General features: G+C 35.9%; 1 protein-coding gene across 1 annotated transcript in view; it reads left to right on the top strand.

The window, feature by feature from the left end:
* Nucleotides 1–24,109, top strand: part of ZBTB8OS (zinc finger and BTB domain containing 8 opposite strand) — a 36,829-nt gene extending 12,720 nt beyond the window's left edge. The window contains exon 7 of the mRNA XM_074305385.1: nt 23,444–24,109. Coding sequence (XP_074161486.1) covers nt 23,444–23,521 — 78 coding nt within the window. The 3' untranslated portion in view covers nt 23,522–24,109. The remainder of the gene's footprint in view (nt 1–23,443) is intronic.
* Nucleotides 24,110–25,870: the final 1,761 nt, after the last annotated feature.

Below are 25,870 nucleotides of genomic sequence, written 5' to 3'. Positions count from 1 at the left end.
TAGCTCATACATTAGCATGTATTAGCATGTTAGAGCAATTCTAGTTTCACATTGTAGGGTTTTTTATTTCAATATTTTTTTTTCCAATTACATGTAAAGATAGTTTTCAACTTTCATTTTTGTAAGATTTTAAGTTCGTTTTTGTTTTTGTTTCCTTACCTCTCCCCTCCCCAAGACAGTAAACAATCTGATAGAGGTTATACATGTATAATCATTTTAAGCATACTTCCATATTAGTCATATTATGAAACAGAAATTGGAACAATAGGGGAAAAACCATGAGAAAGAAAAAGGAAAAAAAAAGGTGAAAATCTTTCAATCTGTATAAGGTTTTCATAGTTGTCTCTTTTGATGTGAATGACATTTTCTATTGCAAGTGTATTGTGACTGTATTAATTCACTGTATTGCTGAGAAAAACTGAGTCTTTCATAGTTAATCATCGCACAGTCTTGCTATCACTGGGATGCAATGTTCTTCTGCTTATCCTCACTTCACTCTGCATCAATTCACATAAGTCTCTCTGGACTTTTCTGAAATCTACCTGCTCATTTCTTATGGAGCAATAATATTATATTACATTCACATACTATTAACTTATTAAACCTTTTCCCAGTTGATGAGCATCTACTTTCCAATTCTTTGCCATCACAAAAAGAGCTACTGCAAACCTTTTTGTGCATTTGGGTCCTTTCCCCTTTTTTTATGATCTTTTTGTGCTGCAGATTCAGTGACACTACTGGTTCAAAGAGTATGTACAATTTTATAGCCTTTTGACATAGTTTTAACAGTGTAGCTTTTGAGACCCCACTGGTATCTATTATCAATCAACCATCATTTGAACTTTTTGAGTAGCCAAGAAAGCTAAAGCAACTCCAATGATCTGGTTTGGTTTGGATTTAATTCTGGCACCAGCAATTTCACTCACTGCAAACGGGGGTTTATCTGGAATATGAGATTCCTGGATGGGCTGAGTTGTAGAATTGCAAGGGTTACAATTGGGAAATTCCACAGACTTCTCTCCATTCAGGATAGCTTTTATAGTTCAATACTGAGGACCTGATAAGTAAACTTAGTCAGGTAAGGATTGGCTGTGCTGCCCTGATCCAAAAATGGCAATCCCTCTTTTCCCATCTTATCAATCAGGTAGAAGGGTCTGATCCAATCTGGTTTGGTTTGGTTCTGGCTTAGAAACCTATTTCTCTGGATTAATTGGGAAGACTTAGCAAACATTCCTGTGTCTTTTCTTTGTTTCAGTTTATATAATATCCAGTATGATGTTAGCATTACCTGTATTTTGTATCTTAAGTAAATTCAACTTAATTTTTCCGGAATCTGATCAGCCAAAGGAAAAAGAAAACTTTTCTACAGAATTTTCAAAGCCTTCAAAAAAAAAAAACTCTACATTTTAAATTCTGGTCAGCCTGGGGAGGCAGACAAGAGCCAACATAAATAAGATGGGAGGGGATCTTTTCCCTCAAACTGCAGAAATTTATATAATTTTCTATGTGTAGTTCCAGAATGTAATTATTTTATTAACTTCTAATGACTTCTAATGATTTATTTTTATACCAAAATGAGATTAAACTCAAAAAGAAAATGAAGGAGGAGATTGAGTGAATTTTTTAAAGAGCTAGTAAACTTTATATTGCTACACATACATTATTGCAATAACATGAGATAATTTCTATATCTATCCCTAAGTTATGATTAGTGAAAGTTGATATTTGAGGTAAAATCTCTTGGGTTTGTAATTTGATGTTTTGATTTTTGAATTCAGGTATAAAAGGAGTGTGGAATGTCTGTCTCTGGGAATTTTGAGGGGATGATTTTGCATAGACAAAAGTCTGGTCTTCTTGACTCAGTTTCCCTATTATATTATGTTCTTTTTGAGCAAGAATGTTTTTTGTCTGATTAATCCTGAGCCTGGTTCTGTATCCTGCAAATAATGTGAAACTTTTCTATGTGTTTTTTTTGTTCCACAAAATTAATTATAACTCTTACCTGAATTTAAATGTAGAGCTAAGAATGTTTTGTCCCATTATACTTATATTAAGTGATTATGTGCTCTTAGACCTGAAGGACCAGTTCCAATGTTGTTAAAACTGTGTCTCTCCCTCTTCCTTTCATAGCAAATAACTCTAATCATAATAGGTAAAACTAATTTTTAAAAAATGATGAATCTTGTTTTTGCAATGCTATGCAGCACCTCTGAATTGCTATAATGAGATGCAAATATAAGGTACTTGATTTCATAGTGTTTTCCTTTAACTCTGTTGTTTATAAGATTAGCTCCATAAATGAGTATGGACCACAATATAGCATTTCCACTCTTTCTGTTATTGTTTGCTTGCATGTTTGTTTTCCTTCTCAGGTTTTTTTTTTTTTTTAACTTCCTTTCTAGATCTGAGCTTTCTTGCACAGCAAGATAACTGTATAAATATGTATTCACGTATTGTATTTAACATGTATTGGACTACCTGCCATCTAGGAGGGGTAGGGGAAGAAGGGGAAAAGTTGGAATAGAAGGTTTTGCAAGGATCAAGGTTGAAAAACTATCCATGCATATGTTTTGTTAAAAAAAAAAAAAAAAAAAAAAAAGATTAGCTCCATAGCTCCACTGGTTTTTACCATGTGCACTAATTATAAGAAGGTCACTCTGGTCTTGGATAAAAAGGTGGCTCTTCTTGCCAAAGTCAGTCCCTCTCCTTTGCAGCTTTCATTTACCCTTTTCCCATGTCTTCTAGCAGTTTGCTTCCACTATCATTCTTACTCTTTTATCTTTTTTTTCCCCCTAACCACTGGCTCTTTGCAGGCTATTAATATGTCCATGTCTTCTCCATTATTAAGAAAAAAATCTTCATTTAATCCTACTATCTACACTAATGTCCTTTATCTCTCTCCCTCTATTTACCTAAAGAACTTGATAGTGTATATACAGTACTTCTACTCTTTTAATAATCTCCTATAAGTTAGCTTCCCATCTTTTTTTGAACTGAAACTTCCCCAATTTATTTATTTATTTATTTAGTTTATTTTTTTTAATTTGGAATTTTTTTTCACAGTATATATGCATGAGTAATTTTTAAAATAATATTATCCCTTGTATTCATTTTTTCAAATTATCCCCCCCTCCCTCCATTCCCTCCCCCCGATGACAGGCAATCCCATACATTTTACATGTGTTACAGTAAAACCTAGATACAATATATGTGTGTAAATACCATTTTCTTGTTGCACATTAAGTATTAGATTCTGAAGGTATAAGTAACCTGGGTAGATATACAGTAGTGCTAACAATTTACATTCACTTCCCAGTGTTCCATCTCTGGGTGTAGTTATTTCTGTCCATCATTGATCAACTGGAAGTGAGTTGGATCTTCTTTATGTTGAAGATATCCACTTCCATCATAATATATCTTCATACAGCATTGAAGTGTACAGCGATCTTCTGGTTCTATTCATTTCACTCAGCATCAGTTGATTTAAGTCTCTCCAAGTCTCTCTGTATTCCTCCTGCTGGTCATTTCTTACAGAACAATAGTATTCCATAACCTTCATATACCATAATTTACCCAACCATTCTCCAATTGATGGGCATCCATTCAACTTCAGTTTCTAGCTACAACAAAAAGAGCTGCCACAAACATTTTGGCACATACAGGTCCCTTTCCCTTCTTTAGTATTTCTTTGGGATATAAGCCCAGTAGTAGTATGGCTGGGTCAAAGGGTATGCACAGAAACTTCCCCAATTTACCCGTGATTCCCTAAACATCCAACCTAATAAGTTTTTTTTTCCTCAGTCTTCATCATTGAATGCTGTGACATTTAACACTACTGTTAATTTCCTGGATGTCCTGTGAGATTTTGTGAGAATGTTCTTTTAGTCCTTCTTCATCCTATCCCACATCTCCACAGTCTCCTTTACTATCTCCTTTGTTCCTGTAGTCTTCAGGTCATACCCATTAACTGTACCTGTGTCCCAAGGTTTATTTTTACTCAATACTATCTCACTGGGTGTTCTCATCAGATTTGGGTTCAATGATCACTTCTATGTAGATGATTCCCAGATTATCCAGCCCTAGTCTTTCTCCTGAGTGATATATCATGAACTACCTTTTAACCATCTTGAACTAATCTCATACTCAGTATGTACAAATCACAATTCATCTTTTCCCCAATATCCTCCCCTCTTTTTAGTTTCTTCATTAAAGGTGGGGGTATTGCCAGTTGCACACCCTTAACATTATCCTCAAATCAGGAATCTCCATATGCTAAGTTCATTGCCAAACTTTTTCATTCATACCTTCACAGAATTTCTCCTAGGGTTGCACTTCACTTATTAAAAAAAAAAAAAAAAAAAAAAAACTACCAATCTCCTAGACTATTAATTCTGACAGATCTCCTTGTTTCAAATCCCTTCCCGCTCCAATTCACCCTTTCAACTGCCAAGGTGATTTTCCTAAAATTTTAGATCTGACTCCTCAGTAAACTCCAATGACTCCTTTTGACTGCCAGGATCCACATATAAAGTTCCCTGAAATTTTGGACTCTTCATAACCTGGACCCTTCCTAGAACACTAATCTTTTAATGCCATACACTCCACACTTTTACCATCTAAATACACTGGCCTATTTGCTTTTCCTCTCCATCTACACTACATACAGACTGCCCTCTGTGATGGTAATTTTGGCCCCACATTTGGCCCCCTAGTTGTCATTTTTTTATTCAACACAACTTAAATGCCACCTGATACAGGGGGACTTTCTTGATCCTGTCAGCTGCTAGAGACCTTTCATCTCCTCTTATCTTCTATATCTTGGTATTTACATGCTGTCTCCCCATTAGGATGTCCTTGAGCTCAGGAATTGTTTTTGCCTTGTTTAATATTCCTAGCACTTAGCCTGGCACCTTGTAAGCACTTAATAAAAACTGGTTTATTAAACAACTTGTCCAAGGTCATACAGGTAGATAAATGGCAGATCTGGGATTAGAAATCAGGTTCTCTGACTCCTTCCCTTCTTCCTACTTTCCTCTCCTTCCTTCCTTGCTTCCTTCCTTCCTCTCTCCCTTTCTTCCTTCCCTCCCTCCCTCCCTCCCTCCCTCCCTCCCTTCCTTCCTCCCTCCCTCCCTCCCTCCCTCCCTTCCTTCCTTCCTCCCTCCCTCCCTCCCTCCCTCCCTCCCTCCCTCCCTCCCTCCCTCCCTCCCTCCCTCCCTCCCACTCTTCCTTCCCTCCTCCGTCCCTCCCTCCCACTCTTCCTCCTTTCCTTCCTTCCTTCCTTCCTTCCTTCCTTCCTTCCTTCCTTCCTTCCTTCCTTCCTTCCTTCCTTCCTTCCCTCCCTCCTTCCTTCCTTCCTTCCCTCCTTCCTCCCTTCCTCCCTTCCTTCCTTCCCTCCTTCCTCCCTTCCTCCCTTCCTTCCTTCCTTCCTTCCCTCCCTCCCTCCCTCCCTCCTTCCCTCCCTCCCTCCTTCCTTCCTTCCTTCCTTCCTTCCTTCCTTCCTTCCTTCCTTCCTTCCTTCCTTCCTTCCTTCCTTCCTTCCTTCCTTCCTTCCTTCCCTCCCTCATTCCCTCCCTCCCTCCCTCCTTCCTTCTTTCCTTCCTTCCTTCCTTCCTTCCTTCCTTCCTTCCTTCCTTCCTTCCTTCCTTCCTTCCTTCCCTCCCTCCCTCCCTCCCCTCCCTCCCTCCCTCCCTCATTCCCTCTCTCCCTCCTTTCCTTCCTTCCTTCCTTCCTTCCTTCCTTCCTTCCTTCCTTCCTTCCTTCCTTCCTTCCTTCCTTCCTTCCTTCCTTCCTTCCCTCCCTCCCTCCCTCCCTCATTCCCTCTCTCCCTCCTTTCCTTCCTTCCTTCCTTCCTTCCTTCCTTCCTTCCTTCCTTCCTTCCTTCCTTCCTTCCTTCCTTCCCTCCCTCCCTCCCTCCCTCCCCTCCCTCCCTCCCTCCCTCCTTTCTTTCCTTCCATCCTTCCTTCCTCCCTCCCTCCTTTCTTTCCTTCCATCCTTCCTTCCTTCCTTCCTTCCTTCCTTCCTTCCTTCCTTCCTTCCTTCCTTCCTTCCTTCCTTCCTCTCTTTCCCTTCCTTCCTTCCTTCCTCTCTTTCCACACTTCCTTCTCCTGTCCACATATGAAATCATATCCTTACTTGTGGGTGCTCTGCCCAAAGGAATTTAAATTTTTGTAGCTGAAACCTGGCAAAATATCTTGGACTTTGGGGACCAGATTTCTCTCTCTTTTTTACTTGTTACACACAATATATGTTAAACCCAATATGTGTAAACATATTTATATAATTATCTTGCTAGATTTCTCTTAATAAACCTATCTTTAAACCCAGATAACTCTGGCTCTCATTTTTTGGGGGACAACAATGAGTTTTGATTCAGATAGCTCAGAGTGAAAGTAAAAGCACTTGTTTCTGTTTTGACCAAAACCCCTCCCAGTTAAATTTATTTGACTAAGAAGCCATTCTTTGCCTCATTTTTTACCTAGTTTTAATCATTGAATGGACTTTGCCTCAGAAAAAAACTGAGGTCAGGGAAAGTGCTTATTAGCTCAAAAAGACTAACATTTCCTACTGCATCTGGGGCCATATCCAGTTATTCTAATCTATATCTTGCCACTAGACCCAGATAAGTCCAGAAGAGAGAGTTAAGGCTGGCAACTTTGCAGAGTTCTCCCTCATTTAAATCCCATTCACTTACAAGTCACAACATCTCTTTCCTGATGTCATAGTCCTCTGAGAATGAAGGAAAACAATAATAGGGTTATTTTATTTTCATGTCAAAAGTGTTTTTCAGGAAAGGAATCTGAAAGTAAATCTATATTACAGATGAAATACCACACTGATGCAGATCACATACACAAAATATTACCTGTAGCTCTTGCCATTGAAATTTAGTTGTACACCTGGAATCCAACCTTCTTGCATACAGAAAGACATATTGTTACTTACTTTGTTTGATTAATGAGCAAGATGGCATAATTCAAATGAAAACTTGCAAACTGTATTAACTATGTGAAAGAATGCTCCAAATTGAGAAATGCATATCAAAACATACTTTTATAATATACTTTTAACCACCAGGTGGTGATATGCTCACAAGTCATTAACTAACAATTTCATCAAAGTATATCAAATTCTCATGGGTGGGCTCCCTCAACGGCTGTATTATCTTTATTCTCCAAAGACTAAGCTTTCAAACTTTTAGACTGTTCTCCCCTTTCACTGACTCCAGATTATTGACTTCATGGCCTGACGGCTGGCTCTGAATCAATATTAATATTAATCTAAGGATATGAAAATGGATTTGCATTCTGAAATACTAATCTTGTGGAACTCTCTCTGGTCCTCCTCCCGAACTATGTCTGGAATAAGTTCTTCAATCTAACTAGCCCTCTACATTTATATTATACAAGCAATGTGCATTAAAGTCACACATGTGTTACTGGACTAGGAAAATAAAACTAAAAATACTTCACTTATCATCAACTACCGGTTTTGAAGTGCCTATTCTGTGTCAAAGCAGAGACAGAAAATGAAATATTCCCTGAGCTCAAGAACCTTGGGAATAAGGGAGACAGCACAAATAAATAGCTATATTTACATAGATTTAGATACGGAGATGAGGGGGAAAGGGAAGAGAGAGAAAAAAGTGGAAAGGAAGAAGAGGGGAAAGAAAAGAAGAAAGGGTAAAGAGAACCACTTTTTAAACTCATGGCTATTTTGATGTGCATTTCTCATAATTTTTTCACAGTTAATAGTTTGCAATTTTTCATTTGAAAACTTATAATTCTGGACCATCTGTCTATTGGGGAATGACTTTTTGGCCACATGCAGTTCTGTTACTTGTCTATATATCTTGGATGCAAAGTCCTCAGAAATATTTGATATAAAGATTTTGTTTTCCCATTTGACTGCTTCCTTTTTTTATTTTACATGCATTAACGTTTTTTTTTTTTGTATTGTATTGTTTTGTTTTGTTTTGTTTTGGTGTGTAAAAGTTTTTCAGTTTCATGTTATAAAATATTTTTGCAGCTTGGTAGTGCAGTGGATAGAGCACTGGGCTTGGCATCAGAGACTCATATTCCTGAATTCAAGACACTTACCTTAGATACTTAATAGCTGTAAGACCCTGGGAAAATCACTTAACTCTGTTTGCCTCAGTTGTGTAAAATGAACTGGAGAAGTATGACAAGCCACTCCAGTATCCCCTAATATTTTTTTGCATCCTCATTTCTAAAATATATAGAGAATTGACTCAATTTTGTAAGAATTCAAGCCATTCTCCAATTGATAAATAGTCAAAGGATGTGAACAGAAATTTTTCATATGAAGAAATTAAGACCTTTTCTGGTCATGTGAAAAAATGCTCTAAATCACTGTATTGATCAGAGAAATGCAAATTAAGACAACTCTGAGGTACCACTGCACACCTGTCATATTGGCTAAGATGACAGGAAAAGATAATGCTGAATGTTGAAGGGGATCTGGGAGAACTGGGACACTAATATATTGTTGGTGGAGTTGTGAACTGATCCAATCATTCTAAAAAGCAATATGAAACTATGTCCAAAAGGCTAGCAAACTCTGCATACCCTTTGATCCTGCAGTGTCACTACTAGGTCTGTATCCCAAAGAGATCATAAAAAAGGGAAAAGGACCCATATGTACAAAAATGTTTGTAGCAGCCCTTTTTGTAGTGGCAAGAAAATGGAAACTGAGTGAATGCCCGTCAGCTGGGGAATGGCTCAAGAAGTTATGGCATACGAATGTTATGGAATATTATTGTTTTATAAGAAACGATCAGTAGGGTGATTTCAGAAAAACTTATATGAACTGATGCTGAATGAAGTGAGTGGAACCAAAAGAACATTATACAGAGCACCAACAAGATTATCCAATGATCAATACTGATGACCCTGGCTCTTTTCAACAATGAGAGGATTCAGACCAGTTCCAATAATCTTGTGATGGAGAGAGCCATTTGCACCCATAGAGAAACTGTGGGGACTGAGTGTGGATCATAATATAGTATTTTCACTGTTTTATTGGTTGCTTGCTTTTTGTTTTCTTTCTCATTTTTTTCCTTTTTGATGTGATCTTTTCTTGTGCAGCATGATAATTATGGAAATATGTATAGAAGAATTGCACATGTTTGACATATATTGAATTGCTTGCTGTCTAGGGGAGGAGGTGAGGAGGGAGAAAAAAATTTGAAACACACAGTTTTGCAAGTGAATGTTGAAAACTATCTGCATATATTTTGAAAATTAAAAACTTTAATTAAAAAAAAGAGTTCTTCCCCTACCTGTGAAAAAAAATTTTGTGGTATGATCTTTAATATTCAGATCATCTATCTATTATGAATTTACCATGAAATGGGTGAGGCCTCAATCAAACTGAGACTTATTGAAGACCTAAGCTTTTTATTTTCAAAACATATGCATGGATAATTTTTCAACATTAATCCTTGTAAAACCTTGTGTTCCAATCCCACCCTTCTCCCCACTCTCCCCTAGATAGCAAGTAGTCTAATATATGTTAAACATGGTAAAATATTTGTTAAATCCAATATATGCATACATATTTATACAGTTATCTCACTACATAAAAAAAACAGATTAAAAAGGAAGACAAATGAGAAAGAAAATAAAATGCAAGCAACCAACAACAAAAAGAGTGAAAATGCTGTGTTGTGATGCACACTCAGTTCCCACAGTCCTCTCTCTGGGTGTAGTTGACTCTCTTCGTTGGAGTGAAGATCACTGGAACTGATCTCAATCATCACATTTTTTAAAAGAGCCATGTCCATCAGAATTAATCATCACATAATCTTGCTGTTGCCCTGTACAGTGATCTCCTGGTTCTGCTCATTTCACTCAGTATCAGTTCATGTAAGTCTCTCCAGGCCTTTCTGAAATCATCCTGCTGATCATTTCTTACAATATTCCATAACATTCATATACCACAATTTATTCAGCCATTCTTCAATTGATGGGCATCCACTTAGTTTCCAGTTTCTCACTACTACAAAAAGAGCTGGCACAAACATTTTTGCACATGTGGGTCCCTTTCCCTTCTTTAATGTCTTTAGGATATAAGCCCAGTAGAAACATTGCTGGATCAAAGGGGATGCACAGTTTGATAGCCTTTTGGGCATAATTCCAAATTGCTCTCCACTATGGCTGGATCAGTTTACAATTCCACCAACAATGTATTAGTGTCCCAGTTTTCCTACATCCCCTCCCACATTCATTCTTTTCTTTTCCTTTTATCTTAGCTAGTCTGAAAGATATGTAATAAAACCTCAGAGTTGGATGACCTAAGTTTAAAAAGGCCAAGGTCTCTCATTTCATCCAGGGTCATCTCCAGTAGTCCTGATCTATATTTGGTCACTGATGACTCTGGAGGGGAAAGTGAGGCAGGTGACCTTGCATAGCCTTCCCTGAAATCCAATTTACCTGCATGTCATAGCATCACCTCCCTGACATTATGGTCCTCTTTGTGAACAAAGGACAAACAACTGCCACTACCACCATGAAATATGGTATGATATGTAAGCCTAATTTCTGTCTTATTGCTTTCTAGTTTTTCCAGAAGTTTTTGTCAAATGGGGAGTTCTTTCCTAGATAATTTATGTTTTTAAGTTTATCAAACACTAGGTTATTGAGTTTCATTATTTGATTCTTTTTCTAGTCTGTTCCACTGGTACACTTTTCTATTTTTAAAATAGTTTGGTTAAACCAAATGGTTTTAATTATCCCTTCTTTATATTGTTGCTTAGGGTCTGGAAGTAATATTCTCCTTTCCTTCCTATCTTTTTTTTTTTTTTTTCAGTATGTCCTTTGATATTCTAAATCTTTTGTTCTTAAAAATAAATTCTATTATTATTTCATCCAGTTCTGCAAAGTAACTCTTTAGTTTTATTGATGTAATATTAAATATGTAAATTAACTTTGGTAGTATTATCAATAATATTACAATGACATAGCTCAGTCATGAGAACTGAATATTCCTTTAGCTATTTAAGTTATTCTTTATAACTTTAAGAGGTTCTTTGTAATCAAATATATACAAATATTGAATGTGCTTTAATAGATTTAGTAGGTTGACGAATTTTGAACTGATCTTCAATGAGATTCCCTTTCTATTACTTTCTCATGAATTTTGTTATTTTTCTGCAGAAACACTATTGATTTTGTGAGTTTGTTTTTATCTACTACTTATGGACATTTTTTCCATGAGTTTCTTTGACAATTTGCCTGGCAGATGCTAATTTTTTCAAAAATGTTGGTAGATTACTGATGCTTTAATATTTCTAAGTAAGCTTTTGTGTTATAATCTTATAGCTATAATTTTGTAAATACTATGTATATACTTTTGATGTCATTCTTTTATGGCTTTTGCTAAAGTTTCTAGAACTATGTCATACATTAGTGAAAGAGGGCATCTTTACTCTTGTATTTATTATGAAAGTTTCTAGTGTTTCCTCATTGCATGTAAAATTATACTTTGGTTTTAGATATATTTATTTATCATATTTTTTAAAAACTTCCTGCTTATGTTTTATACGTTTTTAACATGCTGAATTTTGTCAAAGACATTTTCTGCATCTATTGACATTGCCATGTTGTTTGGTATGTTTTGGTTTTTACTATGATTATGTTGTTTTCCTTTCTTAATGTTCTTTTTTAATCAATAAGAATTTTTTACTTCCTTCCCCCTTTCTTTCTTCCTTCCTTCCACCCTTCCTTCACTTCTTTCTTCCTTCCTTCCTTCCTTCCTTCCTTCCTTCCTTCCTTCCTTCCTTCCTTCCTTCCTTTCTTCCTTCCTTTCTTTCTTTCTTTCTTTCTTTCTTTCTTTCTTTCTTTCTTTCTTTCTTTCTTTCTTTCTTTCTTTCTTTCTTTCTTTCTTTCTTTCTTTCTTTCTTTCTTTCTTTCTTTCTTTCTTTCTTTCTTTCTTTCTTTCTTTCTTCCTTCCTTCCTTCCTTCCTTCCTTCCTTCCTTCCTTCCTTCCTTCCACCCTTCCTTCCTTCACTTCTTCCTTCCTTCCTTCCTTCCTTCCTTCCTTCCTTCCTTCCTTCCTTCCTTCCTTCCTTCCTTCCTTCCTTCCTTCCTTTCTTTCTTTCTTTCTTTTTTTCTTTCTTTCATCAGGAAAAAGACATACAAACAGCGTTGTAAAGGCAAAGAGGTATGTGATTAAGTGTACAGAGAGGCAGAAATGGGGAAGAAATGAAAATAAAATGAGCAATAAAGAGAAGTTTTAAAGTCTAAAACATTAGGTACATCACAACAGATGATTTCCATTTTCTCAGTAAAGTAAATAGCAAAGGTCTTCCCTAAGAGGGAAACAAAGGTATATGAAGTTTGAAGAGAAAAGACCAATTGAAACAAATGCTTTTCAAGAATACAAGACAGTCAATCAAGGAAGAATAAAAAAAACTGCCAAGCAGCAGTTGAAATCAGCTAATAAACCTGTAGTGAATCCAGCATAGTTTTATAATTCCTTCTAGCACTATTCAATAGTATTAGAGAAAGAGCAGAAAAAGTGGGATGGCACAGGGTTGGGCATTGGTAAGGAAAGAGCTTGATAACATCTTTCATCAAGGGATGAAAGGATTTGGGAATTTAGAACATATTTGAACTGATTAATTATAGAGTCAAGACTATAAAGGGAAAAGTGAGATCAAAACATAGGTGATATATAGAGAACAGGGAAAGGATAGAGTGACTAGAAGTCACAATGGGAACATACAACGGGTTTAAAAGAAATGAAAGAGAATATGAGGTTATGAATAGAATTTCAGCTCTAGTATATAACTATTTCTGTAAAAATATTATTTATATTAATGGTATCAGTCATGGAGCCTAAAGAGCTGATGGAACTAGGAAGCCAATTATTAGAATGTTAAAGGTTTATTTTCTTATTTACTCTTAATCACTGGTTGGGTATTGTCTCAGTCAACTGAGACCTGTTAAAAAGACCTTAGTTTGCAAAGGCCAAGGTCTCCAGTTGCATCCAGGACCATTTCTAGTCATCCTGGTCTATACCTGGCCATTTGACTCAGATGGATGAGAAAAATGATGCTGGTGACTATATAGCCCTACCTCAGTGAAATCCAATTCATTTGCACATCATGGCAGCCTCTTCATGATTCTGTGGTCCTCTTGGAAAACAAAGGATCAACAAATATCAACAAATAGCAAACATTGAAATCCACAAGAAAAAAATTGCCTCTTTATGTTGAGAGGATGAAAAGAAAAAAATAAATAAAGCCTCTTTTTGAGAGGGTAACAGCAACTGGGCATGGGATACTGTTGCCAAAGAATGAAGTAATAGTAATTACCTCTGCCACAGGATGTTATTTGGTTCCTTCTCTGGTGAGGTCTGTGTAGGGAGTACATCTGGCACCTGTCAGTCCTGTTTGCTGTTCGTTATTAGGGACTGCTTGATGATTTGCATAGCTTTGGCTTTATTTTTGGAACCTTGTTCTCATGGTAGATAGAGGGTTATGGTACAAGATTATCGACCAATTTTTCTTTCCTTGACCTTCCAAAAACTGTTGGTACTTTTGATCTGGGAAGACCTTATTGCCACATGCCAGGTGACTGAGGAATCATTGGTGTGAAATTCTTCAGGGCAACACCATGACTGAATGCCCAGTAGAGGGGTAATTCTTTTATTCTAATTTCTTCCTTCAGTGTTGATCTATTAAAAATTTTAATTTCCGGTGGTGTTTGAGCAATTTATATTTTTGTAGCAAATAATTTATTTCTTTCAAATTCTCATATTTGTTATAATCATTTGTTTTATTTCCTAATAATATTCTTAGGATTTTGCTATGGTGATTTCTTTTTTCTGCTTGTGATTTTTCTGATTTACTTCTTTCTCTCTAATAAGAGATTCTAATTCTAATAAGAACTACTAACAGTTTGTCAATTTTGTTGGTCAAAAATCATTTCCTGGTTTTACTATTTTTTGTTCTTTTTAATTTTAAATGTTTTACTTTTCCCAATTACATGTAAAACTATTTTTTACATTTGTTTTTAAAACTTTTGAGTTCCAGATTCTCTCTTCTCCCATCCCCACCCCACCCCCACATTGAGAAGGCACATATGAAATTATGCACATTTCCATAAAAGTCTTGTTGCAAACGAAAACATAAATCTGCCCCCCCAAAAAAACACACAAGAAATTAAAGTTTAAAAAAGTATGTTTCAATATGTATTCAGACCCAATCAGTTCTTTCTTTGGGTATGGATAGCATTTTTCATGTCCTTCAGAATAGTCTTGGATCTTTGCATGGCTGAGTATAGCAGTCATTCACAGTTGATCATCCCACAGCATTGCTATTACTTTAAACAGTACATTTAATTTTTCAAGAGCTTGTGGAGGACTTTTCAGGTTTTTCTGAGAGCTTTCTGCTCATTTTTTATAGAATAATATTATACCATCATAATCACATATCACAATTTATTCAGCCATTCTCTAATCATGGGCATTCCCTCAATTTCCAATTCTTTGCCCTGAGAAAAGAGCTGCTGTTAATATTTTTGTACATATAGGTTCTTTCCCTTTTTAAAAAATTTCTTTTGGATTATATGTGGTACTGTTAGGTCAAAAGGTGTACGTATTTTTATAACCCTTTGGGCATAGATCATATCCTTTGATCATATCCTTTCCTTTGGAAAATTGTCTCTCTCTCTCTCTCAATTTGATTCATTTCTCTGTACATTCATCAGAGAAACTTGCTTCAAAATTATTTTTTACAATTACTCTTGCTAATTGTATTTCCACTCCCCCATCCTGTCAATTTTATTCTCTCTCTCCTTTCACCCTGTCCCTCCTCAAAAATGTTTTGCTTCTGACCACTCCCTCCCCCAATATGCCCTTTTTTCTCATCCTCCCCACTTCTCTCCTTCTTTCTCTCCTCTATAGTTTTGAGTGTCTATGCTACTTCCTCTGAGCCAATTCCTAAGAGTAAAGTTTATTCATTCTCCCTTTGATCCTTCTCTTCCCCTCCACTGCAATAGTTTTCTCTTGCTTCTTTTTGTAGGAGATAATTTATGCCATTCTACTTCTCACTTTCCCTTCCTTCCAGTACATTCCTTTCTTACCCCTTAATTTTATTTTTTAATTATCCCTTTGTATTCAACTGTGCTCTCTGTCTATATATACTACCTCTGCTATAATAATGAGAAAGTTCTTATGAATTACAAGTATCACCCTTTCATGTAGGAATGTAAACAGAAAAATCTTATTGCTCCCCTATGATTTTCCTTTCCTGATTACTTCCTCATGCATCTCCTGAGTTCTGTATTTAAAAATCAAATTTTCTAGATTAGAGGAACAGAGGATAATCTACCTCTCAGACTTGTGGAGGAGGAAGGAATTTATGACCAGAGGAGAACTAGAGATCATTATTGATCACAAAATAGAAGATTTTGATTACATCAAACTAAAAAGTTTCTGTACAAATAATACTAATGCAAACAAGATTAGAAGGGAAGTAACAAATTGGGAAAATATTTTTAAAAACAAAGGTTCTGACAAAGGTCTCATTTCCAAAATATATAGAGAACTGACCCTAATTTATAAGAAACCGAACCATTCTCCAATTGATAAATGGTCAAAGGATATGAACAGACAATTCTCAGAGGAAGAAATTGAAACTATATCCACTCACATGAAAGAGTGTTCCAAATCACTACTGATCAGAGAAATGCAAATTAAGACCACTCTGAGATACCACTACACACCTGTCAGATTGGCTAAGATGACAGGAACAAATAATGACAAATGTTGGAGGGGATGTGGGGAAACTGGGACACTAATACATTGCTGGTGGAGTTGTGAAAGAATCCAGCCATTCTGGAGAGCAATCTGGAATTATGCCCAAAAAGTTATCAAACTGTGCATACCCTTTGACCCAGCAGCGCTACTACTGGGATTATATCCCAAAGAAATACTAAAGAGCGGAAAGAGACATATATGTGCCAAAATGTTTGTGGCAGCTCTTTTTGTTGTAGCTAGAAACTGGAGGATGAATGGATGTCCATCAGTTGGAGAATGGTTGGGTAAATTGTGGTATATGAAGGTTATGGAATATTATTGCTCTGTAAGAAATGACCAGCAGGAGGAATACAGAGAGGCCTGGAGAGACTTAAATCAACTGATGCTGAGTGAAATGAGCAGAACCAGAAGATCACTGTGCACTTCAACAACAATACTGTATGAGGATGTATTCTGATGGAAGTGGAAATCTTCAACATAAAGAAGATCCAACTCACTTCCAGTTGATCAATGATGGACAGAGGTAGCTGCACCCAGAGAAGAAACACTGGGAGGGGAATGAAAATTGTTAGCACTAATATCTGTCTGCCCAGGTTGCATGTACCTTCGGATTCTAATGTTTATTGTGCAACAAGAAAATGATATTCGCACACATGTATTGTACCTAGACTATATTGTAACACATGTAAAATGTATGGTATTGCCTGTCGTCGGGGGGAGGGAATAGAGGGAGGGGGGGTAAATTGGAAAAATGAATACAAGGGATAATATTATAAAATATATATATATATATAATTAAAAAAAAGAGTTTAATTATTAACTATTAATTTAGAAGACACTAATTCAGCATTGTACAATAAATTTCTTTTCCCCAATTTAAAAAAAAAAAAAAAATCAAATTTTCTATTCAGCTCTTGTTTTTGTTTTTGTTTTTGGTCACAAATGCTTGAAACTTTTCTATTTCATTGAATATCCACCTTACCCTGAAGGGTTATACTTACTTTTACTTTATAAGTGATTCTTGGCTGTAATCCTAGCTCTATTGCTTTTTAGAGTATCATATTCCAAGTCCTCCAGTCCTTTAATTTAGAAGCTACTAACTTTAAAGTTTTCCTGACTGTGGTTCTACCATACTTAAAATTGTTTCTTTCTGGATATTTGCAATGTTTTCTCTTTGACTGGAAGTTCCAGAATTTGGTTAAATATTCCTGGGAGTTTTCATCTTTGGGATCTATTTCGGAAGGTGATCAGTGGATTCTTCCAATTTCTATTTTACCCTCTGATGCTAGACTATTAGGACAGTTTTCATTGATAATTTCTTGAAAGATGATGTCTTGGATCTTTTCATGGTTTTCAGGTAAATCAAAAATTTTTAAATAATCTCTCCTGGATTTATTTTCCAGAACAGCTTTTTCCAATGAGATATTTCACATTTTTTCTTTTTCTTTTCTTTCTTTCTTTCTTTCTTCTTTTTTTTTTTTTTTTTTTTTTGGTTTTGCTTCATTGTATCTTGATTTCTTACAAAGTCATTAATTTCCATTTGCTCAATTCTAATTTTTAAAGAATTATTTTCCTCAATGAGCTTTTGTTCCTCCTTTCCCATTTGGCCAATTTTGCTTTTTAAGGCATGTTTTATCCTCAATACTTTTTTGTATTTCCTTTTGCATCATTCTCATTTCTCTTAACCAATTTTTCCTCTCTTACTTGCTTTTCAAAATTCCTTTTGAGCTTTTCCATGGCCTGAGATCAATTCTTATTTTTCTTAGAAGTTTTAGATGTAGGAGCTTTGATTTTGTTATCTTCTTCTGAGTGTGTTTTGAGTGTGTTCCATATCACTGTAGTAACTTTTTATGATCAGAATCTTTTTCAGTTGTTTGCTCATTTCTCCAGCCTATTGCTCAGCTTTTAACTCTTTGTTAAAGTAGGACTCTGTTTCCAGGGTGAAAGGTGGAATATCCCAAGTTTCATGAGTTTTATTCAGCTGTTTTCAGAGATCCTTCTAGGAACCTGTACTATGAGTGAACACTGCAACTCAGATTTCTGGACAGAGAGTTCCAAAAGCAGCCTCTGTTGCTGCTGCCCCTATTGCCTCCGCTGATACCAGTATTGATTTTCTATCCTATTTATTTCTATGCTAATAATCATTCTCTTTTTACTATTCTTCAAATGTGGACAAATAAAATAGTTTTGCTCCTTTTCTAGAATTTTTCAGTGAAAGCTAATGTCATTTTTTTCCTTTTTTTCTTTTTCTTTTTTTTTGTGTACAGAGAGCCTAACATTTTTTATATAATATTTTATTTTTTCCCCAGATACATGATAAGAAAAAATTTTAGCATTTATTTTTATGAGATTTTGAGTTCCAAAGTTTTCTCTGTTTTCCTCCTTTACTCTCTCTTCTGAAGAAGGGATACAGCTTGATCTAATTTATACATATACTATCATGCAAAACATATTTCCATATTAGTCAAATCAAATCAAATCAAAAGGAAGGAAAAATATACTTTGATCTACATTCAGAGTCCATCACTTTTTTATCTGGTTATGGATAATATTTTTCTTTGTGAGCCATTTGTCTTGGATCATTGTGTGTAGCTGAGAAGAGGGAAGACAATCATAGTTGATCATTTTAGAATAATCCTGGCCGATGTTTTATATCTCGCTGATCCTGTCAGTTTCCCAGAGTATCAGTTTCATCCTTTCAAATTTAGGAGAAATAAATATTTCCTTATCTTTATCATTCTTCTTCTAAAAAACTACCACATTGACTTCCAGGAGATAGAGATGATACAAGTTTCTCTCTGACTTTTTTTTTTTTTACAACCCCAGACTAATTAAGCAAACCCAGTCTCTGAATTGCCTCTGTACCAATTTTGGGAGTGCAACAAACTACCAGCAGAAGGTAACTTTGAAGATTGCCAGAAAAAGTCTGTTTCAATTGGAAATGGGAGGGAGGCAGGCAAGCACAAGCAGCTGAGTACAAATGCCAGTGCAGACAATGCAGAGTTCCAGGGCAGTTGCAGAGAGTGCAGATTCTGTGTTGTGGTGCAGAGTCTAAACAGAAGAGAATCTATCGGGAGGAATCTACACTAGTGTTGGTTACTCTGCCCTAGCTGCAAGCTAGTAGATCAGCAGAGAAGTTAGAAAACATTCAATTCAAACACAAAAGTTAATAGTGAACCCCCAAACACCAGAATCTCACGGGACCTGGACATGCCCACCCAGTATTGGGAATGAGTCAGCACTGACCCAGTGCAGCCACGGTGGCACATAGAGAAAACTGCTGCTTGTAGAGGAAGCTTAAAAACCTCCCCTACTTTTAAGTAGACCTTAACTTTTTTTTTTTTTTTTTTAATGAGTAAAAAAGTAAAGAGAACTCTTGACAATAGATAGCTTCTATGGTGAAAAAGAATAGATATCAAACTCTGAAGAAACTAAAGGCAGATGGTCTCCAGATGAAGCCCCCAAAAATGATAATAACCTGATCCCCATCATACAAGACTCTCCTAAAAGAAATTAAAAAGGATCTTAACAGAGAGCTAGAACAAAAATGGTGAAAGAAAATGAAAACTTTGCAAGAGGGTTTGGAAAAGGAATATAACTAATTAAAAGATAGATTTGATAAAATGGAAAAAGAAAGCAACTCCCGGAAAAACAATTTGTGAAACAGAAAAGAAAATAACTCCTTAAAAAACAGAATTTGTGAAATGGAAAAAGAAAATAACTCCTTAAAAAATAAAATTTGTGAAATGGGAAAAAAATCCATAGAACAAAACAACTCATTTAAAAATTCAATTGGACAATTACAAAAAGAAGTAAAAAAAAAAAGTAAATGAAGAAAATAATTCACTAAAATTCAGAACTGAACAAATGGAAATGAATGACTCAATGAGACAACAAGAATCAGTCAAGCAAAACCAAAAAAATGAAAAAAATAGAAAAAATGTAAAATACCTAATTGGGAAAACAACTAACCTGAAAAATAGATCTAGGAGAGTCAATCTAAGGATTATTGGACTCCATGAAATCCATGATGAAAAAAAGATCCTAGACACTATTTTTCAGGAAATCAAAAAGAACTGCCCAGATGTCATAGATCAGAATCATTGAATTTACAAAACACCTCCTGAAAGAGACCCCAAAATTAAAACCCCAAGGAATATTGTGGCAAAACTTCAAAACTATCAGACCAAGGGAAAAATAATACAAGCAGTCAGAAAGATACAATTCAAATACTGAGGAGCCACAATAAAGATTACTCAGGACCTATCAACTTTCATTTTAAAGGATCAAAGGGCTGAAAGACAAGGAACTTGGAATGCAGCCAAGACCTCCAAATATAGAACTCAAGAGAAGCATAAAATGATAAAAAGAAAAAGAAAAAAAAACTCGAGAACTATTTCTGTTATGAGTATACATAGAGAATACATCTATAATTTGATTTTACTGTTATAATATAAAAAAAAAAAAATTAGAGGTGGAAAGGGGATGTAACAGAAAAAAATATTATGCTTCAGGGGAAGTAAAAAAAGCAGGAGTAGCCATCCTGATCTCAAATCAAGCAAAGGCAAAAATTGATCTAATTAAAAGAGATAAGGAAACTATGTCTTGCTAAGGGTACCATAGATAATGAAGCAATATCAATATTAAACATATATGCACTAAGTAGTGTAGCATCTAAATTCCTAAAGGAGAGATTAAGAGAGTTGCAAGAAGAAATAGCAAAACTATAATAGTGGGAGATCTCTACCTTCCTCTCTCAGAACTAGATAAATCAAATCACAAAATAAGAAAGAAAACTACCACTTAAAAATTACTGTATTATCCTCACCTGAAAAACAATCTGTCATAGAGACATAGATAATAGGATTCACAGAGTATGATAATTAGTTCTATTCCCTACTTCTTGTACTCTGCCATTGTAATTCATACTGCATCCAGTGCTACAAGTTTTTGTTTCTAATTAAGGGAATTTAGCTTTCCATTCTCAAATTTGTTGACTCATTAAATCCCACCTAAGTTTTTTGTTTTTTTCCTGAGGCAATTGGGGTTAAGTGACTTGCCCAGGGTCACAAGCTAGGAAGTGTTAAGTATCTGAGACCAGATTTAAACTTGGATCTGTCTGACTTCAGGGCTAGTGCTCTGTTCACTGCGCCACCTAGCTGCCCCTCCTCCCCCCACCTAAGAGTTTTAAGGACAATGCTATTTTTGGCTCAAGTCTAGGGTTTTCCTAAAAAAGGAAGTTGGAAAAGAATACTTGATATCCAATGTGAATTGGGTTTGGAACAAGTTTCTATACAGAAAACAATGATAACTATAGATAGAATCACAGTATATAACAATAAAACCCATTAAATAGGATTTCAGTAACAAATACGCTAATACAACCAATTAATAATACTAGGAGGTTTATATGTAAGAATATTGGGACATAATGGATTCTGCAAGACTGCTAATTGATAATTTTTACATTTTGTCTCTATCCTCTTCCTTGTACTCTGTTAACACCTAGAATAACCCATTGGTAAAGTAACCCAACTAGATCAGTACTTTCTGCTGGCCAGTCTATTTGATATATTTCCCCAGCCACTGTGGCTTTGGTGGACTCGGTGCTACTACCAATCAGTGAGAAAGCTGTTACCATTGCTTCTACAAATACAGACTAACATATCTTTCAAAACTCATAAAGACTCCTACCTAAGTAAAGGAAATGCAAAAAAAAAAAAAAAAAAAAAAAAAAAGGGGCCCCATCCATCCTAGACCTTGCTTGGAAAGAGCATGTCCTCTTCCCCATATGGACCTGAAAGATAAGGTCATTATTTTTCTCCCACATGACTGTCTGCATGCGATAATCCTCAAAAGACTTCAAAACTGGAAAAGAGAAAAGAGTAAAAAGACAGGTGTGAGGGATAGAAAATCCTATCCAAAAATGACTTTTCAGAGACCTCTCGAAGTAAAAAGCAGAAAAGTTGTTTATTTAACAAATTCTCATGAGAGTGAGCAATTCCACCGTGAGGAGGGAAAGAAAGAAAGCTCACGGTAGAAGGGCTAAAGAACTAAGGGAAGATATACAGTTTTTATAGGTTTAATTGCAAAAGGATTACATCATGAGTTTGGGGAACATTAAGAGATAGGTGCCCCCCCCTTCCCCACCAGTTAATTGAATGTCATCATATATCTCAAAAACTAAACAATTAATAGCCTAAACATCGATAGCCTGGACAGACATAAATGTCAACAAAAAATCTAAGCAATTAGTAGCCTAAACATTGAACATACCTATGCAGGTCACAGAGACCTAGAGAAGATAGAATACAGAAAAGGAATTTAACCTTGCTGTAAGTTCTTCACCATATCCTTACTTCATACTTGCTCCACACACAGGTCACACTTTATTGAGTTCCAGCTGAGCAACCAATTAGGAAACTTTATCATCTCTTATTAAAATCCCCTGAATAATCAGCTTTTCTGGTTCAGTAACCAGTTAGGGGATTTTTCATCATCACACAGTGAAAATCCCTTAGCAATGAGTTATACATAGGCATAAGTGGTTCTTGCCCATAAACTTCCATGTGTTTATTTGGTACCCTCAGTGATAACTGGGCATTATTCTCCATAGTGGGAAAAGAAATGGGCCCTATTACAAAAGCATAAAGAATCCTAGGATATTGGAGCTGAAAGGATCCTTCCTGATTATTTAATCCAAGTCCCTCATTTGACAAATGAGGAAACTAAAGTTGAGAAGTGAGTTACTGAAGGTATACAGATAGTTAATGGTAGAGCTAGGCCTTAAACCCCGGCTTTCTGATTCCAAGGTCAGGGCTCTTTTCTGTTATACCACACTGTGGTTTGGGTGGGGTTTATGTCTGAAGAATTAAAAACAGGCAGTTGGCAATGACTTTCTTCCCTGACATTTGCTTAAACAATAAGCTAAGTGATCTTTTTGGATAAGTTAGAAATTTTAGCAGTTTAAAGAGAGTATCCGGTCCCTAAGAAAGTAGAAGAGGGTAGTTGCCCCCAAATAAACACATTGACTTTTTAAAATTCTCTAGAAAAGAAAGAAAAAAAAATTATCTGAGACAGCTAAGGTTCCAGAAAACACTTTACAGACAGCTCCATACTTCTCTCATCCTTTTATCCTTTCCATTCCCCATTAAACTCAGCCCACACAGACTAGGGAATTACTGGCAGCAGCTGGATGTCTGCTTCCTTTGCCTATTTCTGATTTTTTTTCTTGGAATTATAGAATTTAAACTAATTAAACTCAATCTAATTTAAGTCAACAAGCATTTATTAGGCATCTATTGTGTGCAAAACACTTTTGCTGTGCTTTGGGGATACAAATGAAAAAATAAGGTCTTGAGGAGTATGGTTGATAGCAGTCTCATTAACTTCACTCCCCTTTCCTTCTGTATCTGCAGCTTCTGCTGGTCCTACTTATCTCCTTGAATCGACCCTTATGGAGAGAGTGATAGAGCCTCTTTTAAGACTTTAGAAGGAAAGGGTTATGGCCTCTCATTTGGGATTTTATTGAGCTCTCAGTTGCAATGAGATAGAAGTCACTGTGATACTATAAAGGAATGGTATCTACATATTGTGACGTTTCCTCTTTGCTTTCTCTCTTTCTTCCTCTGACCTTGATATTTATACTTCTGGGAAACAGAAAGAAGCATCAGGGGTGACTGGAGACCAGATGGAGAGGCGGGACAACATGTCATGTGTTGGCCAGGAGCCATGGTGACATGAGAAGAGCCTCTGTGCCTGGAGCAGAGATGGTGACCAGGAAGAAGTCATTTCATTGCAGAAAGGATCCGGAGTTACTGTAACTGCCAGCTATTATGTCTACTATTGGGCTGGTGATCTGAGGAATGATTTCCCTTTTTAGTCCATGAATTCTGAGCTAGGAAGGGAGAACCCCCTATCCATATATCCTTTTTCATGAACCATGGATGTGTGTGGTAGGAATTTATTACCCCCACAGTCAAAAGTCTAGGATGGAAATGAGAAGATAGCTTGATTAGAGATAAATAACTCTACATAGGAGTAATTAGTCAAGCTTCCTTTTCTTCTGTGTATTCTAATTTCATCCTGGAGTTACAGGCTTAATTTATTCATATAAGGGGAGACTCTCACAGTTTAAGTGAGATGTCTTGCTCCCAGTAGGATAATTCATTCAGCTTTATATTACTATCTGATAACTTCTAGTCTATATAACTTCTCAGATTTCTGTTTGCTATCCGTTGGAATAAAAAGGCTTATTTGCTATCGTTATATGTGATGGACTTTGTATAATTAGCATTTGGTGGGAAGAGAGGCAAGTCTTCAGATATAGTTTATGCATTAAGAGATGGTGACTAGGAAAATGGCGTAAAGCTAAGAACAAATCATTTTCACTACACTAGTAATATTTAGGGTGGTAGATAGATATAATTCTAGTCTGACATTACATATGTAAAGAAAATACAATAAGCCAATCTCCCCCTCCCAATTTCTTCCTCTACAGGCAGAAATCAAAATCTCTTGGGGAAGAGTGTCCAAAATTCCAGAGATATCTATTCATGTCTCCCTATTAAGAATTAAGAAAAAACCAGGTGGACATGTACATAGCCCACATGGACAATACACTCCTTATATTAAAATTTGGAATAACATTTCATCTCATTTTCTAGATTCAATTCTGACTTAACAAAAAGTGAAGTTAATCAATGGTGTTTTTAGTGATACTATGACCACATCCTAGCCTGCCAAAGTACAAACAGCAAATTCAGAGCAAAAAGAATGTTTTAGTGTACATTGTGCTATCACAGTGACTTTTCTGAAAAACCCACTGACATCCCATATGTGTGGCCATCACTCTCTCATACCAGAATCATAAGGATGAGGGGGTGAGGGGAAATGAGTAGCACAATATATTTGTATTTTTTATTCTACAACACTTTCAACACTGACTTTTTTGGGTCATCTTTGCCAATTTTCAGGGTGTACGATGAAATCTCAGAGTTGTTTTGACTTATATTTCTCTTGTTATTAGTGATTTGGAGCATTCTTATAAATAGTGGGAATACTTTGCAATTCTTGTTTTAAGAACTATTTTTCTAAATCCACTGATCATTTATTTGTTATGGCTATTATAAATGTGTATGTGTATGTATATGTATTTGTGTATGGATACACATATCACAATTGTTTATTGTGATGCCATATTGGATGCCAAACCCTTATCGGAGAAATTTGATAGAAAAAAATTTTTTTTTCCACTCAAACACTTTCCTTTTTACCCTAAATGCATTTTTAATGTCATCTGTGCCAAACTGCTTTTAATGTCAAACTGCTTTTCAGTTTTATATAATCAAGAATCTATTTTATATTTTGTAATTGCCTCTATCTCTTATTTGATGAAGAATGCATTTCCTACTTATAGTTATGAGAGGTATATAATTTGCTTCTCTTCTAATTTTTTAAATAATATAATCTTTACTATTAAGGTTATATATTCATTTAGTTGGTGATTGTTCTTTGTTCTTGAAGAGGACCAAAATGACATCACTACATTAGAATCAAGCTAGTGTGTCTGATTGTGGCTGATCAGAATGCTCTGCATCAGGTCAGACACAAATAGTCCATATCAGCATTTGAGTTGGTTTCTCTAACTTTACACATCTTGAGTTTCTTCTGAACTAATTCAATTTTGCTTTGCTCATAGAGCACAGCACTTTCTCTACGAGGACATGTCATGATGGGTAGTCCCATGCCAGTGTCTCCCATGTCATGCAGTCAATTCTAAAGTTCTTAAAAGAATCCTTGAGAGTATCTTTGTATTGTTTTTTTTCAGAACTCCTTGTGAATACTGGCCCTGCATGAGTTCTCCATAAAATAGTCCTTTTGGCAAGTGTACATTTGGCATTCAAACAATGTGGCCATCCCGAGGGAGTTGTGCTCAGACTAGTCTTCTAAGGGATTTCAAACTCCAGTTTGAGTTAGCAAGTGTCTACCCCAAGCATGTGAAGACTTCCCTTGGTGGAACTGGTAGATAAGAACTTCTGTTCCAACACCCATGAAGGCAGGTGAGGCAGGTAATGTGGAGCATATA

The sequence above is a fragment of the Sminthopsis crassicaudata genome, chromosome 3 (assembly GCF_048593235.1).
Source record: "Sminthopsis crassicaudata isolate SCR6 chromosome 3, ASM4859323v1, whole genome shotgun sequence".
Lineage (NCBI taxonomy): Eukaryota > Metazoa > Chordata > Mammalia > Dasyuromorphia > Dasyuridae > Sminthopsis > Sminthopsis crassicaudata.
This window is presented reverse-complemented; position numbering and strand designations above follow the sequence as displayed.